At 42.4% G+C, this 18,788-nt stretch overlaps 1 protein-coding gene across 1 annotated transcript in view; it reads right to left on the bottom strand.

Moving 5' to 3' along the window:
* Nucleotides 1-3,346: 3,346 nt before the first annotated feature.
* Nucleotides 3,347-18,788, bottom strand: part of KANK1 (KN motif and ankyrin repeat domains 1) — a 26,838-nt gene continuing 11,396 nt past the window's right edge. Inside the window, exons 2-10 of the mRNA XM_010141290.1 lie at nucleotides 17,643-17,861; nucleotides 16,749-16,857; nucleotides 15,348-15,557; nucleotides 13,160-13,247; nucleotides 10,491-10,710; nucleotides 7,713-7,855; nucleotides 6,978-7,178; nucleotides 4,817-4,915; nucleotides 3,347-4,178 (exon numbers count right to left, since the gene is read on the bottom strand). Coding sequence (XP_010139592.1) covers nucleotides 4,116-4,178; nucleotides 4,817-4,915; nucleotides 6,978-7,178; nucleotides 7,713-7,855; nucleotides 10,491-10,710; nucleotides 13,160-13,247; nucleotides 15,348-15,557; nucleotides 16,749-16,857; nucleotides 17,643-17,861 — 1,352 coding nt within the window. The 3' untranslated portion in view covers nucleotides 3,347-4,115. The remainder of the gene's footprint in view (nucleotides 4,179-4,816; nucleotides 4,916-6,977; nucleotides 7,179-7,712; nucleotides 7,856-10,490; nucleotides 10,711-13,159; nucleotides 13,248-15,347; nucleotides 15,558-16,748; nucleotides 16,858-17,642; nucleotides 17,862-18,788) is intronic.

Below are 18,788 nucleotides of genomic sequence, written 5' to 3'. Positions count from 1 at the left end.
TGCGTGTTGCAGCCGCCGCTTCCCGGCCCGGCGGGCCCCGGCCCCTGTCTGCGCCGCCTGCCGTCAGCCGTCACAGAAGGGCCGCCTTTTCCCCTCTGTCGTGTTTGTTACCTTTACCCACTGCACCAGACCCTGATCCTATATACGCCTGTTAATCTCTTGTTTGGTTTTGTGTATGATGCTGATCTATTGTTAGCTCCCAATTCTTCATCCGCGAAGCAAAGCCATGATGATGGGTGTTAGTAAAACTCTTACAAGTTCCTAAACATAACTGAGGCCTCACCTTCATTTTCTTCTTATCTCTCCGTGACCCGTTTCTCAGGGAACGGGGAAGAGGTGATGGGGGAGAGAAATGGTCCCAAGGTTGGTCCTGCCTCAGTGCCAACCGGTGACAGCCTGACTTCCACTGTGTAAACTGCTCCACATGTCAACCTCTTGGAGACATCCAAGGGAACAAAATGCTAAGGGAGGTAATTATTCTTTCTTCTTTTTAATTTTACTTTTCACCTGTGTCCACAAACACATCCAACTAAGGCTGGGGGGACTTTGACTTACAAGGCATTTTAACCCAAGACAGAGCTTTTGGGAAGAAACTGAACATTGCACAGAAATGCACAGTCCACAGCTTCATCTAATATTTTCTAAGGATCTAAGAGGCCAGTTCTGGGTCAACCCTTTTACTTACCAGGAAAATGGCACCTAAATAAATTGCTACATAACCTGATTCTTGCATGTAGGAGGAAGGGTCAGATTCCTCCCCGACTTCCACTGTCAAGGCCATGGGAAAGCAATGCAATCACTTAGAAAATTTTAATCCCTAATGTGTTGGTTTCAGATATAAAACCAATTCTCTACAGAGCAGGGAGCAGGGGAGAAAAAAAAGTAAGGTATGTTTATTTCCATGTTTCTCTTCCTACACTTATTTCCAGGTTAAAAAAAAAAAAGCATTGAAGTACATTTCATAACTCCCTGCTTTTCAGACTAGGGTTTTTAAACCCTTCTACAATAGTTGTGTGCCCAGGACTCCCGCTGATTTTTGGAGGTAGAGACAGGGACATGTGCCAACCCAGAAAGTAACAGCCATCACCCTCTGCTCTTCGAAGCTAAATTCACAGGCGTTTCAAATGGGGGTTTTTTTAGCCTCAGGCTACAGCATGTACAAATACATGCGAGCAAATGAAGCACAATGGCAAGGCAGTAGTGCAGCAACAAAGGTCATTGTTTAAAAAACTATTTTGGGGGCAAAGATCTACTGGATATGTTACTAATTCAGTTACCTTCCACAGCAATACAGTGGCACTACTGAAGAACACATCATGAGATGACTCAGCATACTCTTTAACAAAGTCGGACTTTGGAGCATAAATCTACAGGCTTTAGAACTGCTGTCGTAGAATCAGAGTATCTCATGTTGGACAGGACCCATAAAGATCATGAAGTACAACTCCCTGCTCCTTGCAGGACCACTGTCATGAGATACGCACTGGAGTTCAAGTATGATTATTAACTTCCTTCAGAAAGCAAACCTAGACTGCTTTTGGTCACACCAGTGCTAAATAAAAATTATATTCTTGGTAAAACTGAAAGTAGAAAACTTTCCCTGATCCAGATTACATCCTGGGAATACAATGTCTCTCCACTAGACAAGCATTTAATCCATTAGATTTCTGTAAGCATGTATAAGTAAGTGACCTGGATTTTCTGGAAAATTAGAACAAGTTCTGGAGAAAGATTAAAGCAGTCATCCTTTTTCTCCACTTCATCAGCTTGATTTGTTAAACTCCAGGACTATGTGTGTTTTCAACAAATAAATTTGTTTTCAACAAATGAAAACAAGAACAGATTATCCTGACTTTGCTTTCCAGACAGTTGTTCAAACTGTGGCAAGAGGTGGCAGATCAACAGTTCTGAAAAGGAAACATAAACCATGCAGGGAGATGCAGCTTGCACTAATTCTGCTGAATGAGAAACCCTCTCAGCTCCTAAATGAATGAGGAGTTTATTGGGAAGCCTGCGGTGGTGTCACACAGTGTGTGACCAGGTCTGAGGTCATTGTTGGATGCACATGTGCAGCACAGCTCAGCTCCCTGCTACATAGGACAGTCAGCACCCACCAACTCTGACTGAGCATTGCTGGCAAACAGGGAGGTCTTTTTCTTCTGTTTAATTTTTTACAGCTGCTGCTGTCATGTGCTGTCAGTCTGGTATCAGAGGGAAGACCTTACTGTCATGGTCATCTAGCAAACTGGTGACAGAATCCAGGTGAGACACAAAATCCACACAAAATTAGATGCTAAGTGAAGAATGAGAAGAAAAGTTGGCCAGAGGGGTGCAGTAGTAAAAACTGACTGAACTCACGGTGTGTGGGGGCCTTGTTTGGGACTGCTGTGTTAAGACACATGGCCCTCCCAGCAGAGAGACTTCATCTGCCCTTTCCTATGGGGATATTCCCAAGCACTGGCATAACAGCCTGGCACTGGTATCACAGCGTACCTGTGGAGCTGGACCACACTAGCTCTGACAGAGCTCACAAACTTATACAGTCCAAGGCACCAAGTCCATGCAAGCCAAGCAGGATGAGGATGGCTTTAGGGGGTCCCTATTTTAAAGGTATTATGGTAGGAAAAACTGTTTGGTAAGGACTTATGGAAGGAGGAAGAAGTACACAGAAGAACGGAAGAGTTTAGGTTGACTGAAGGAAGGCATTGAGGTAGCTCTGAACTGACAAGGATATGGAGGTACTAGCTTAGGACTTGCTCCTATGCCATCTAAAAAGCATCCCCTTTACCAAGCTGCCAGGATTTTTTGGAAGATAAAGCTCAAAGGCTTTTATTTCAGTTGGTACTACTCTGCTGTTCAAGCAAACCACTTCAACACCATCCTTTGGTGCTTGCCCATGATGCTTCACATGGTCAAGAGAGACACTGCTTCTCTCCTGAACAGCAAAGGGGTCCAACCTTCACAGCATGCACAGGACCACTAACAGCAGATCATCTCAGGCAAAACTTTTTGTTCTTCTTACTATCAGTTAGCAGGAAAAAGCTAGTTTTGGGACTGATGCTCTTTACATCAGCAGCCCCCAAAGGGCTCAAGTCCTCCCTGCCTTGACTTACCAATCTACCCTGAGTTTTCTGGATTTGCAGCATTCCTGGATGATGACAAATCACATGTAAAACAAGAGAGGAGTAAAACAGCATAATGAAATTTTATTCTGAAAATATGGCAAGAGTCTAAGGCACTTCAAACATTTCAATACACATGACTAAAGTGAATGTGACAAGGTAGTAGCATTCCATAAATATGCACTGAGAACTATGCTCAATTCCACTCAAGGGGAATATATAGCTGGTACCTCTAGTTTTACTCTCCAATAAACATGTATGGAGCTTATAGACTGACACAGTTAATAAAAACATGGTAACAGGACATGTAATTCTTCATGTAGTTTTTAATTATTAAGGAATATAAAATGTTGAAAATACTGTGAGAGTTAATTTTATAGATACTAGTATCTTTCATATAAAAAGTTATACATTATCCCCAATTAGCAACAACTTATTTAGTGAACTTCAGACCTGACGGAAGGCTCTATCCCCAATACCTACCCACTCACCCACCAGCTCAGGATCCATGGAGCTGACTATATAAGCAACTGTAACTTCTGAATTTCAAAGTAATTCAAACCATCAAAATCATGTCGGAATGAAATTTATGAAAAGGTTACTGTAAGTTTTAGGCACAGTAAATATAAATATGATTTAGTTTGATTAAAAACCAACCACCAGGACACCCCTACTTGGATAGCTGTAGAAGTCTTAGTCTGCACATAATATAGGAAAGGGTAATCTACAGCAAAGAAAAACAGGATTTCCGCCAGTGTATGGAAAGACGAGTAGGTGAGCGAAAGAACAGTTCTGACTAAGGTTCTCAGCTGAGCACTACTTAACTATGCTTGCTTCAAGTTTACAGTTTTCTATCTTTAGCACTAGATCTCTGCTTTCACTTTGCTGGTGAGTTCAGGCACAAGACAATTACATTCAGTATCTGTCTTAGTAAAAAGTAACATTTAGCAGCTTAAAGATGGCATAGACATTTTTACAGATATTCATGCACTACTACTCAAATGTGGCTCTGTGGGTGGGACCAGGAGATGTTCTTCTGCTAAGCCTAGGAGTGCCCTAGAAAAGAGGAAAGAACAGTTAATAATAGTGAAATTTTTCCAGCCAGCCAAATGAGAACACAGCACTCACAAGTATTCTGTTCAACCCGTTGCCTTTAATTGCACAGATTAATCTTTTTTTTTTTCTCCTTTCTTTTCATTTTAGGAAAAACAGTGCCAGCTATCATCCAGCCTACTAATGGAGAGTGCATGTTGTTTACAGAGTGAAATATTTAGCAGCAGTTTATCAGGAGAGTGAGTCAAGGCTCAGAGAGCAGGTGGATAGTTGCCAGAACACACAGGACAAGCTGTCACTCCAGAAACAGCTGTGTTTTGGTGAGCAGGTCAATAATTAGCACTACAATGATGCAACAGCACCTCTGCACACTAGCCAGAGTCACTGAACCCTGCTAGTGAGCTATCTGCACCCCCGGATAAAAAAAGAGGAGGAGGAGGTATCCTTCTGCTAGGGTTCAGCCAACCGGTATTTAAAAATGTACATTCCACTTACCAGCATAATAATTATCCTGTAAAGAAACTCAAAATTTCATGTGCTGAACTGCTATACAGCTGCTGGGGGTTAATTTTTTATTTATGTTTTACTATTATGTTCCAGCAGCAAGTTAAAACATAAACTGCAGGAGGTTGTATACTAACCGGTGACTGGGTTTTCGAAAAGTTGACGTGGGCATAAAGGAGAACTGCTATGTCCTTATGTCCAGCTTCCAAGGCTATTGAAAGTGCTGTGCTGCCATCCTGAAGAAAGGAAGAAATGAGAATTAGTGCTTGTGTGCATTAAGAGATCTCTTAAAAAGCCCCATCAAGCCACAGAGAAGGGAAGTTATGAAGTGGAGACCCTACTGCTCAGACAGACGGTTGGATTAATTTAGAGTCTTGTTTAAGGGGTTTTTTTTTATTGTAATTAAGTGACAGTAAGCCTTGCACTGATGTTTTGTGAAGCAGTCCAATTGTCAAAGGCCTCGTAATTTCCCTCAACAAGGAGTCTCAATTATTACTGAGGAAGAACGAGCATGCCATTATCACAATAACCTTACATGTAATGCAGTGTAAGACCAGTGATTTCAGAAGATTGGGCTGTCTGAAAGAAACTACAATGTCAGTGAGGAGTGGAAGAGACAACAAGGGAGGGATAAATGCTAATCAAATATCACTATAATTGCTGTGTTAGAATGGTAATTACTCTGTTATAGCTCTCATTAGCATTAAGAGCAGTTGCATTCATAACTGCAAATGCTCCTGATGGAAGCCTAACTACAAACAAATGGTCTTTCCTGGTCAAATATTGTCACCTCAGTTTCTCAGAAGACATTATCAATTTCATAAGCCACAGTTGTTGAGGCTGCTAGAAGTAAAGAGTGCTTTTGCTGAAAGGGTCATTTACTGGCCTGCTGGTTTCTCTTTAGACTATGGTCCAGGAAGAAGTAGATGTCAGACAGCCTGTGGTGTGAAACTCCGGGCAGTCAGCGGGGGTACACTTGCATGAAGTTGCCACATCCCCAACTCTGCCTTCCTTGCTTCCTTCCCTTCCTGATGTTGGTGCATCACATGGCTACAACTACCTGCTCTCCAAAGACATTTAAATTACAAGGCGGGCAGCTACAGCCTCCACACAAACCTCAGAGTGGTCCACTGCCTAGCTTTTGGCTCTTGTGCAGAGAAGTTTCCACAACAATGACAGTACTTGAAACATCCTCTCATGGTGATCGCCTCTTATGTTGTCTCTCCGAATGGAGTACATTTTCCAGCCATTACCGTAGCACTGGTATTAGCTCAGCACCAGTTTGAAGAAAATGTAAACTCTTTCCAGCATGGGACACAATGGACAGCATCTAAGTGCAAAGTCTTCTTATGAGACTACAGGAAGTGATAATACATAAATCTAATTGTCCTGAGCAAAACGGGGGGCTAAAAGAGCTAAAATATTGCCCCCCAAAGTGTTTATTAGACTGACGCCTTCTTACATTTTCCCCTCAGGCCAGCTGTTACTCACTGCTGGCAGCACCATCAGGCAACTGAGCTGGGTCCCAGCAGGTGAGTGAATTAACACAAATGATGTCTCTGCCCCTCTGCAACAGCTTTGACAAATAACCACCCACTGCCCACCCAAATCCCAAACCCAGGCTCCATTTCAGTACTTGGTGGGTAAAACAATAGGAAGAATGGAAATGTACCCTAAAAGTGATGTTGTAAATGAGAACACAGTACTAGCAAGAAACCAACTAAATCAACATTTTCAGTCTTGAGAAATCTACAGACCAAATTGTCTGCCAACAGTGTAGGCTGCACTGATTCCTGCAAACAAGAAATATCCAAGTGTCTCATTTGGTACTGAAGTCATACCCAGTATCTATTTATTGTCAGGACAATACAGCTTCATGACAGAGACCAAACTCTCAAAACCCACATGATATCCTGTGAAGAGAACTGTAGGGCAACGCAGCAAGGCCCACACCAGATAAGGTCCTGAAAATCTGAAGACTCCTGGGAAAGGGAGAATTTATGTGAAAAGCAAAGTTACTAGAGCAAATGCTTTTTCTTTTCTGGCCACTGCATGTCTGCAGCTAACCATAAAAATTGCTACTGCGTAAGTCTGTTAGAAAAGCAAAAGATACTAGCCAAATAATCACAGCACTTGCTGCCGCTAAGGAGAATATTCATTTGGTATTTTGGCTCTGTGAGTCAGAGATTCATGTAAGGAGATTTCAGCAATGTTCCACTACATCAAAAAAACTGAATTAGAAAACATTCCGGAATGGAGACGCTATCTGACTAAGCACTATCTGGAAAGGCAACTCACATTGTCCTCCAGGGTGCCATTACATCCAGGCTGAGCCAGCAAAAGTTTGACAATCTCTACATGTCCATGTTCACTGGCACACATCAGAGCTGTAGAGCCCTCGTCGTCCTGGATATTGACATCTGCACCACAGGCCAGTAAAGCTTTAACCATGTCTATACGCCCGTGACTCACAGCTAGCATCAGTGCGGTCTGTCCAGCCTGTGTGGGAAGAGGAGGAAAACCCAAATAACTACACAATCGGTGACAGAAGGAGCACACTTATTTTTTTGGCACCATGCTTCTTCTGAGGGAAGAAAAGTGTTATTTTATACAGCACTCTCATGGCACTGCGTGCCATTATTTAAATACCTTTTATGCATAACATATCTGACTTTCACATAGCTATGTGAAATAAATGGAAGATACCAGATCTATTTCCAGACATGTGGAGTTTCGTGGGAGGAGCTAAAGGGTGCACAATTTGTAAACTCCTCCCAAAATTAAGTGATAGGTCTTACAAGTAATATCCAATCTTCATTTTTAGAAGAGGTCCAGACCTAAGGCTCAACTGTTCTTCCACAGCTCCATTTTGCATACAGCAATCAAAAACATACACTAAACCATCAAAGACTGCAGAGGGTGAGAGTGAATGAGTGCAAAAGCTGAACTGATGGAACAGGCAGGGATGAGAGCATGGAAGCAAAGATAAAATCACGGGAAAGCGAGTGGTGTCTTGTGAACCGTTTGACTGACCTGGCTGGCTTTAGCATTCACGTCCCCACAGCTGAACAGTTCCTCCACTATCCTCATGTCCTTCTCTGCTTCCACAGCTGCAAGTGCAGCAAGCATGATGGGGGTATAGCCGGCCTTGTTCTGATGATTTACGTTACAGACATCTGCAGAACAATGAGATAATTTCTTTGGGAAGCAAGAACCCAAAAAGCAGCAATTGTGCTAATGAACTGAATAAACTGTTAGTAGAGCAGCCTATAAAAAGTAGCTACTGCTCTCATAATGGAAGCAATTCAAGGGAAACTGGAGAGGAAAAAAAATAAACAAGGGTGCTCTTGAGCCTGGGAAAGAAAAGGATTCTCTTCTATGTGTGCAACACAAGGCAGAGCACAAAACCATTTTATATGTCACCATTTGGAGCTTGGTACATTTTTTTTCTTTTGGAAAAGAAAGTGGTCTGAAATTTGACATGGCCATTGGGGTCATAGGTCTGCATCCTAGGAATACCATCAGGAGAGTGTTTAAGGTCCTCTCCTGCAGGGATCCACACAGCAAAACAAAAAATGGCCCAGCAACATGGTCAGTGGAAAAGCTGTTTATCCTCAGCACAAATATTTTCCTATAACTGATGTTATTTTAAAGATCTGGAAGCATACTTTGGCATGTTTTGGAGCTGCAGAAGAAACTTTTCAATTACAGGCTGTTTTCAGCTCTACAAATTATTTGACTGAACAGAAGTACTCTGACTAGTGCCAGCAACTGACAAGAGTTCTCCTTTTCATTCAAGTCTACTCTCCAGTCTGTCTCTGTTCTCAAAATTCTGCAGAAATCCATCAGGGCTTATTAATTGACCAGGCAGCAGGGCTTTCAGTGTGCTCATCGTGTTGGAAAGCAAGAACTTACATAAACAGTATCTCTAGACTTGGGGTCAAATTGCACCACAGGTATCTTAAGAGGCAAAAATGTTTCAGGAAATTCTTCAGATTTATTGCCAAAGGCTTTTTTTTGGTTGGTGTTTTTTTTTTTTTTTTTTTTTTTTTTTTTTTTTTTTTTTTTTTTTTTTTTGGTTTTTAATGAAAAGAACATTGCAGAAGCAATACAAGTGCAAATGTAAGAAAATGCACAATGCTCCATAGACATCACCTGTGCCCAATATAGTCTGTAGCCGCACCTTACTTTCAGAAGTCACTCCTGGGAAGCCACTGAAGCCACAGACCAAAACCAGCCACAGAATGCTACATGCATTACTTCATGAGTAATGACTAATTGTTGGACGCGATGGTCTTCTACTCTGACTAGACTACTTCATCAGAGGTGTGTTTCCTGAGGTCACATTTTGGCTCATTTTCTATATGGTTAGCGAGCAGAACTGCTTTACTCGTGGTAACACTGCATGCTAATACAGAGGAGTCCCTTGTCTCGTGCTCTTCCCACCAAACATACAGACACAGACTTCTTGGGCCAAGAATCTCCATGTGATATAACCACTCCGCAAAATCGGCTGTAGTGAGCATTTAAACACTGCCCAGAGGAAGACAGTTGAGACCTGAAGGAATTTGCCTGTTCGCAAATATTTTCCAAGTGCTGGCACGTGATGTGCAGCATGCTCCTGCACAGCTGGCACAAGTAACGGTTGTTGGATTTTACAGACAAACCCACTGCGTTCATAGGAATACGCCAGCTACTGTGAACTACAGGAGTCCTGACTTCCAGTAACAGATGAGCATGCTCCTGCTACCCAAAGATAGCCAGGGAAGTGGAGTGGCAGTTTCCTCCCACCGCTTGCTGCGGAGCCAGCCTGCTGCTTTTCACTGTGCTCCTGACATTCCCTGCATTCCCCCGCTGTGACTCATTCTTCCCAACAGGCTGCCTTCGAACAGGATGAGAGATTTCAAAGTGCTCACTTTCTTGCCGAGAAACTCTCTGCATGTGTGAAAGACATGCACAGTTATCAAAGCTGAGATTTTACCATTAATATCCTTGTTTAGCTAAGGCTACCCTTCTGGATTTATAAATATTGCTAGGCTTACACTCCAGTCATGTCACTGGGCTAGTTAAGCTTCACAACCAACTGTGACAGGTCCTGTAACTAGTTTAGAGAAAGAAACTTCAGTCAGGAAGCAAAACTAGGCATAAACAGATCACATCCAGCTCCAGCAAGTGACACCTTCTGCTGGCTGTGTTCTGGCTTAGTGCATGTGGGGAGCAGATGTTCTGCAGTTTCTTCTCTGCATATGTCTTGGAAGGGGATCAAGAGAAGGAAGCAATCACAAAAGCAACTAAATGGACCATCATCACATTGCTCATGGATCAGGAAAATGCTCCTTTATGGCAGAATGCCCTATTGCTCCAGTTTCCCAGGAAAACAGCCTAGACCTGTTAAGGTGGTGGCCAGAAAAAGCTGCTGTACTGCTCTAGTAAGATAAAGCTAGACTAGTTTGAGTGTTTAACATGGACATTTATACCTGAATGCATCTTCCTCCACAAGCACCCTACCTTTGGCTGAGACGGTGCTGCTCAACTTGGACTATAGTCCAAGAGTCAGGGATCTACTTACCCATCGCGAACACTGTATTTAATTTACTCGAGTGCTTTTATAACTTCTTAAAAAGTCATTGCCATCACGTCCAAAGCTAGTACTGGGAGCAAGGATTCTAAATTACCCAGCTGAGCTACCATGTAAGAGAACAGTTAAAAGAGCTGCTGGAGGAAGAACAAACTTGACCTCTTGCTCATCGAGAATTTCACCTGTGAGGATTGCAAAACCAAGTAAGAATAATTCCAAACAAGTCAACCTACTTGCAGCCAGAAGAAGCTTTACGATTTCAAAGTTAGAATGTGAGACACTGTAATGCAGAGCCGTGTTTCCGTTTCCATCCGCCATATTGATGATATGTCTGAGGACAGCTGGAGAAATCTCTTCAAAAGCAGTTATGTAGTCTCCAACCATTTCAGGGACAGCCGACTTCTGACTCGAGACACGAAACCACTCATGCTGGATGGTATTTAAACAAAACCTCTGCCAAAGCCAAGATAGAAAAATTTACATATGGGCAATCTATTTTAAGGACTTTCCATCCCACAAGTCAGTGGTGCAGGAGGTCAAGCCTTTTTTAGTCAAATGTGGGAAGAAAGTATTCAACTCACAAACAACATGTACAGACTGAAGCTTCCTCTCTGACTAAACACCTCTTTAAAACACCAGTTGTTTACCTCCTCTCATTTCACCTAATTTTCGAGAATGTTTCAGCTCTGAGGGCACAGAATTTGAGGATGAGATTATGCCCAGAATTAATGGGTATCAAATACTGGTGAACAGAAAAAAAGACTTGGAGTAACCATTTCCGTGAAATAATTAACCACGTTTATAAATTGCTGATGAACCCAAGACTGAGAGCAATCAGAATGCAGCTTTCTCAGGGACTTAAAATAACAGCATGCTAAGTCAATTAGGCCCAATCCTAAGGCATCAATTATTAAATGAAAAAATGTACAGGAGAACTGGCTGGACAGCTGTTCTGCAGGAGAAGAGCTGGGCATTACCGAAGATCACAAGCTGAACCTGAGTCAAGAACATCACCCTGTAATGAAAAAGGCAAATACTGTTTTGGGGTCAATAAACAGATTTTTAGCTTGCACGACATGTGATGGAGTCCCCTCTCTGTCTAGCACTGTGAAGGCAACAGCTGGAATATCTTGTCTGATCACTGAATGACACAAAAGACTCAATCAAAACAGTTTCAAAGGTGAGCAGCTAGAATGATTTTAAGTCAAGGAAATCTGACCAATGGGACGCACAGGAAGGACTGGAAATCTCTGCTGAAAAAACAGGGGAAAAGAAGCCCTCAACATTTTCACAGTGCAAAAGGCTGTTGCAGTGAGAAAAGAACGAACCTGTTCTTCACCTGCAGGATGGGTGGCTGTAGTAGCAAGGGATTTTAGCTGCAATGAGAAGATGCAAGCTAGACATTCAGGAAAAATCTTCCCACTAGTTTGGACGGAGGGTGGAGAGGTAGGAGTCTCTTAGGCCAGGGAACTATCTGTTGATAACAATGCAGGTAGAGCAGATCTAGCTGTGAGCCAAGGAGGCTCCTGCAGTCACCACAATGATCCAACTTTGAGACCATTTCTCTACCCTGGAAGCACCACCATGTCCTCCTCTTCTCATAAAGCCCCACCTGCAATGTGGCCAGTAAGTTTAAGGCCAGTTCTGCAGACAAGACACTCAACATGCTTCTCAAGTCCCTAGGAAAAATGGAGGACCTTGACTAGTAGCTCTAGAGGAGGACTGTGTCTAGTAAAAGGAGAATATTCTATACATCAGAACTGCATATGTATCTGTATTATATATACAGAATATTCTACATCAGTACTACTGTAACAAAAATTTAAAAGGTCCAGCCATTTGAGTTAGGAGGCCATGTGTATTGTGAACACACAGAGCTGAAACACAAAAGTGGTCATAAAGTAACACAGTATTTTTTTAATTGTAGGCAATACTGAGTGCAAAATACCACCAAGAATTTATTTTTACACAGTCACAGTACAACATACTTGTACATTATTAAGTAAATGGTACACTTTTTTCATTCAAGTAATCCATCCCATCCCAAAATGAGTAGTCCTTTCAAGAGCTGAGTATGTTGGAAGAGATTGGGAGAAATTATACAGATCCCTAGCTGTACTGAAGTTTACCTTTTTAGATAAGACTACTTTATCAGCAGACAGAGAAAAAGAGAGCTGATCAGTCTGCAGTTTCCAGCTACAAAACACCACTTGTGCTGGCAAACACTTTAAGCACAAGAAAGAAACATGTAAATACAAATCACACTTCCAAGGCAGAGATTACCACCTTGTTACACCCTTTTTAACACTTTCAACTCCTATGAGGCCTGAAACATTTGTTGTTTGAATGCCTCAACTATTCCTGAAGGACTGACACAGGAATAAAAACTACCCATCACAGCTGTATTCAACAACATTTCAAAATATTCCCCGCACCACAAATATCAGAACTGGACACAGACAATATTATTGTCTTTAAGAAGCTGCAGATGCTGTACTATAGAGAAGACTGACACTGGATTGTTGCCTTTTACATCACTGCACAACTGTGACAAATGCAAAATTCAACTGCGTATCACTAAGCAGCGCTCCTTTGCTTTCAAACTGCCCTTGTAATCGCCCTCATAGCTTAGGCAATTCTTGCACTGATAAAATGCACAGATGTGTTCAAACCACACTCTCATGTTGCTATTTTTATAAGTGTGCCTTAGGACAACACTATCCTGGCACAAAAAGCATAAGTACAAATCTCCTGATTGAAAAAGCATTTTGTGACTCTCCCACGAATAATGAAATTCTCTTTTGGCTGGCCACTGCAGTGCTGGTCCTGCAAACCCAAAAGTTATTCCTCGCGGAAGTTTTTTTGTTGCAGCTTAGAGAGAATTTTGCCCTGCACTGCTTACCACATCTTTGCTGGTCAATGCCTTGGGGTCATCAATGTTGTTTCTCAGCAGGTGACAGGCTGAAAGCATCTTTTCACTTAGTTCGTATCTGAAGGAGACAGCAGAATACATGGCACATTTCCATTCTTCTCTTGACATGTCAGTGAAGAAACATTTACCTTTCTGAAAGTCATATGAGAATGAATGTTTCCAGGCAAGCCATCAGCTGCTGCAATGCAGAAGCTGCCCAGGCAGCTCTTTTCCGCAGGGACTCCCTCCATGGTGAGTGGAGCCACTGGTGGGGCAGTGGACCTTCAGGAGGAGGAAAAATGTGTTTCCCAGACACACGTGGGAAGAGCAGCGGGAACAGAAAGCAGGCAACGCACTGCTTACGTCTTTAGGCTAGGCACCCCTTCTAGTACAAATTCTCACCTAGTCCTGTACAACTGCAGAGCATGTATACTATGTACTTTGTGCTTTGATTCCTTGATTAACAAGAGGAAATGCCAAATAGTTGTGACAAGAATGGAATTACCAGTGGGAAAGGGCACAGGTGGTACCTCCCTGCCAGCTCCCATTCACTGCAACCAGCCCTTGTCATCCCTTCCGCTCTGGCAATTCACCCTCTCCAGTCCCCCTTCACATTTTCAACTTCTGCCCGCTTTCCATCACAGGGAATGGCTGAAAATACAAGGGCCCATGCCACATGGCCCATGCCAGCCATTTCTGCCTACAACCTGCCACGGAGGATAACAGCAATTTTCCAGGAAAATTATCCCAAAAAGCAAAGAAGCTAACACACTGACGTATGTAAGGTGGGCATTTTAGTGCTTCAGGGTTACAAGACAGCTGCTGGTACTTCCAGAGCAATGAAATGCTCCACCATTGCATGGGCCATGCTTGGTCCCATGTGGCCATGCGCCCTGAATCTTCCCCTCAAAGGGCATTGCCAGGGCAGCCAGCTTCCAGAGAACATGATCCTCAAGTACACATGGCTATCTAAGCTGTTCTGCTTCTCTTCACAATCACCCCTTGCTAGCATAAATATTAAGAGAGCTCCTTTAAGAAACTGCCCTTCTTTTTATGCCACCTATAAAATAACAGGCCATCCGGTGGTACTGTAAAAATAAAGCTCAGGGCACTTCAAAACTCACAGCTCTAAGAGCTCTTAATTATGAATTTCTGCAGGTATTTTATTTAGCAGTTGATAATCACAGATAAGTTTGATGGTAAGCTATTATCTCCAATGAAACGTGACATTGTCTTAGCTTTTCAACTGTTATTACTACTTATTATACTGTTATTAGCGCTCTTAATTATGAATTTCTGCAGGTATTTTATTTAGCAGTTGATAATCACAGATAAGTTTGATGGTAAGCTATTATCTCCAATGAAACGTGACATTGTCTTAGCTTTTCAACTGTTATTACTACTTATTATACTGTTATTAGCACACTTGTAAACATCTGGCAAACCCAGTCCACTGTCAATACTTCTTTTTGTCCATTCGCTACTCAGGAATCAGGAAAAACTCACCACATGGCCTTCCATGTGCCAAAAAAAAAGGCCTTGCTGTCACAGACACTACCTTACACAGCTCATTACCCACAATTTGAAAAGTAACTTCAGACATGAAATGCTGAACAAGTGTGTGAGGGTGGCCTTGGAGTACAGCATAGTTATATGATCTCAGCATTGAGACAATCTCCTCACTGCTGTACCATCATCTTACCAAGCAGTACCAGCCACGGCTGAGATGCTGTGGAAGGTGCAAATTCAAGGTGTGTGCCAAGCAGGCTGCTGACCTGGAGTGCATTGTTCAAGACTCATTTGCTTACTTGCTTACTGTTTTACAGCTCAGGTTCTTAACAAGGCAATGGCTGCTCCCAAACAAGTGCCATTTGTGACCTGGGAGAGCTTCTGCTTTGGGGGAGCCACCTGGGTCTCGCTCCAAATGGACCATTTAAAACCGCTAGGGTTAGCTGCTGGAATGGACACCCTGCGACACCTTCTCCTGGCTCACACATGGTTGTTTCTCTGTGAAACCTCCTCTGGTTATCCACTCAAGGAGGAGGGAAGCAAGCAGCAGTCAAGGAGCCGACTGGGCTGGCGCTTTCTCCACCAGCATGGGCACAGCCCATGGCTTGTCCCTTGCAATGAGGCGTTGGTAATCCCCTAAGAGGCACACAGGAGAGGGCAAGCAGCCTACCTCTCTCTGATTTCCACCTCCTCAGCCTCACACTCTGAGGGGGGGCTGTCCTTCTCTGCCCCCACAGTGCAGACCTCTGGAACACAGGATGCGAGCTGTCCCTCCTCTGTGTGCTGGACATGGGGGTACTCATGGCCCTCACACTCCTCCTCTGAATCTGAGGAGGAGCTCTCCTCAGAGCTTGAGTCATCACTGGACGTTGTCTCGTACCTGGGGAGGGAAAACAGGAAGGGCAGGAGTGCTTGCTCAGTGCCATTCAGCAGTGGTCAGTACCCACCTGTGCTGGTGCAAGTTGAAAAATGTCTTGCAAAGGATTAGTCCTCCTCTTTTGTACTCAGAGACCTTTTCTATTTACTGAACTCAGTGTCGCTGCCAGCGAACAGTGATTATGTTCACAGTGTGTGATGAAAGGAGAACAATCTGTTTGAAAAAGAAGTCTTACCACTCCAGTCTTAGCCCCAAAATAAAATGACTGTGTTCAAAGTAAACTGTCATGTTGCCTTTCTAAGCAGATATAAACAGGGAAGCTAACAAATCTACCTATAGACAACAGCCACAGTAACAGGAAGGAAGCCTGTAACAGTCAGGAATATTTTGATATTTTAGGTGAAATACAAGTAATTTGGACAATTATAAAGATTATTCTAATGAACTGTCTTATCTCACCACCTCAGCAGCTGATGAATTAATGTACTAAAACTACTGTTCTAATTTGTAACAGTGATTTATGGGTGATAACATTCCCCCACTGTAAAAAATAATACTTTTAACCAGTAGGTATGAAATGAAGTAATTGCAACATTCAGACTATATATAGCACAATGCATGTACTAAAGAAAACTAACCCGAGGAAGGAGCTAGAAAAGCTATATAAAAACAATTTGGTGGAACCATTTTAAAGTTCTTTGCAACATTCTGCAAGCGTAATACTTTAAAAGAAGTCCAGTTTTCTGTATTTTTGTAGCAAAGTTTCTATATTTACCTAGCTCAAAGCCAGAAAATTTAGTTTTTAGGCAATGCCATATCTTGATGTATTGTTTAACAGCACAATGGTGCACTTGTCAGCTGCCAAAGATGTATTAAAGTTTTTATTATTAAAACATTGCCTGACAGAAGTTCCCATGGCTCTTTGACTTTGTTTCATTTTCCTGTGTGATATTTGGCAGCAATCTAACCTACAGGTGCTTGAGACTGATGCCACCGGTGACTTGCAAGCACAAAAGGTTCAGAGCATTAAGATAAGCTCAGCTCTTTCATTCTTCTCTCTGACCCTCAAGCTCAGCAGAGGCACCTCAGACTGAAGGACAGGCCACAGGTATGCCTGTGCTCCTGGGTTCCTCCTTTCCTTCCCACTGTTGATGTGTTACAAAGACAGATATTTTATGGAGAAAGGTCTCTTACCCGCCATTAACACCGACAAACTGCAGGTTCTTCTTTGTGTTGCTCAAATCCTTCTTTCCATCCCTTTTCTTCATGATAGATTTGAGTGTGTTTTCAGTGTTAGTACATACTGTTGAAAAGGGAGACAAAGCACAGGTATCAGTACAGGTCTGTAGTGGCTTGGACTACAGCAGCTTTAGACAATTTTTCAAAACAAACAACTTTGTTTAATTTTCCCGCTGAAGTTGGGATTTCTAATCTCTTCCTACGTACAGTCATGGTTTTGAGATGCACATTGGAAATAGAGAAGAACAGTTCCAAAAAAACAACTTGGAAAAGAAAAAAATAGTTTAAGCCTAACTTTCCCATCTTCCATCATGCTGCTCATCTTTACAATGCTTTAGAAAACTTTCAGAAGACTTTTTTTTCCTTTGCTATTTGTGAAAGACTTCTAACATTGAAAAAGGTTATTCTGTTAAGAAAATCTTAATTCTTGGTGTCACATGACAGCTGCTCATCACCAGAGCTAATGCATTAATACAGACAGCACATTTAATGATAACCTATCCAACAGGATGAGGAGGTTCAATCTAGGCTGGTGTTCTATATTTTAGTATTCCCTGAAACAACTTTTAAAGCATAAGGACAGGTAAAAACATTCATACAAATAAAAGTTTTTTAAAAATTAACCCTTTCTCTCAGAACATTTTTGTTATGAAGACAATGAATGACATTTCACTGATGCACTACAATCTGACATTTAAAAACTAACCACTATCTACAGACACTGTGACTTTCCAGCAGTCACATATTTCCCTACTTTCACTATTTTAAGAACCCAAAAACCTCCTTTAACTGTATTTCACATTCAAGCTCCATCAGCATGATGAAAAGTGAATGTGAGATAGATATTACCATAGAGGCCAGAAGCAAGCTGGTCATCTGTCAGGTTAATTGCAGCGAGTGTTTTGTCCTGAGAAGAAAAGGACTTCCTTCCCCGAACAGCTTCCACCAGAGGAGTCTTCCTTTCCTCCAGAGTGGGCACAATCTCCTGCTCCAGTTTCAGTGTTCGCACATTTGAAGTTAAGTGGGTGTTTGCAAGTTGGCCGTGGGGGATGTACTCCAAAGTAGCACCTACCAGAGAAGATAGCAGGCATCACTGAGGAGTCAGAACAAAACATTTCCATTAACAGATCAACAGAGGAGAAAAAAAACAAACTGGGGGAGGGAAAGAAAAAAAGGCAACATTTGTGCTTTACTATACTCTTTCTTTTCTGAGGATCCAATAGGAAAAGCACCTGACTGCTTTTAGAAAATGCAAAAAAGAAAATAGCTGTGAGTTTTTCTTTCCATGAAAATGGACAATACAAGGAAAAACTATAAAGATACTGGCTTTAAAACGGATGAAAGGAATGGTCCCTTTTTCTTTTCTTCTGGTATGTGCAGTGACCCCCCAGCTCCTGCTACCCTGGCTCAGGACGCACTTGCTGAGCTGCTCCTGACTGACGCGCCTGAAGAGCATGTTCAAGGGCTCTGTGGGTTCCTTCTGCAAGAGCAGTGCCCTGTCTTATCTTCTTTTTTTAAAAGAAATGGCATTTTCCATGAAAGGAGAAACTTTTCAGGAAACTTTCCTCTTTTGCCAACATTCCACTAATTCTGGAAGTTATATTCTTTACCCGGTTACTGACACAACTGCAAGAAACTCCTGCCCACTGCATTTCTTTCCCCCTTTTTTTTTTTCTTCTTGGACAGGATTATACTGAGCTAGTAGCTGTACTTAAATCAAAGTCCAAATGTTTGGATAATACTTTTCCTGATTTGCTGGCATCCACTCATTTTTTCCCTTTGTACGTTTAAAAGGCAGCACTAATTACGCACAGGCTTTTACAGATTCCCCTGGAGATGTTCCAGCTGTGCTATTACAACTGCTCTCCAAAGCTGCACAAATACTTTTGTTTGTGGAACACATAGGGTTTGGTTTTCTTGAGGGTTTTTTTAGTTTTGTTGTTGTGTTTTTTAGGGGTTTTTTAGGGGGCTTTTCCCTCACCTCACCCCCCCCCC

This window comes from Buceros rhinoceros, unplaced genomic scaffold (genome assembly GCF_000710305.1).
Source record: "Buceros rhinoceros silvestris isolate BGI_N320 unplaced genomic scaffold, ASM71030v1 scaffold37688, whole genome shotgun sequence".
NCBI classification, from domain to species: Eukaryota; Metazoa; Chordata; class Aves; order Bucerotiformes; family Bucerotidae; genus Buceros; species Buceros rhinoceros.
The sequence above is the reverse complement of the archived record's forward strand: the minus strand, read 5'-3'. Positions and strand labels throughout refer to the sequence as shown.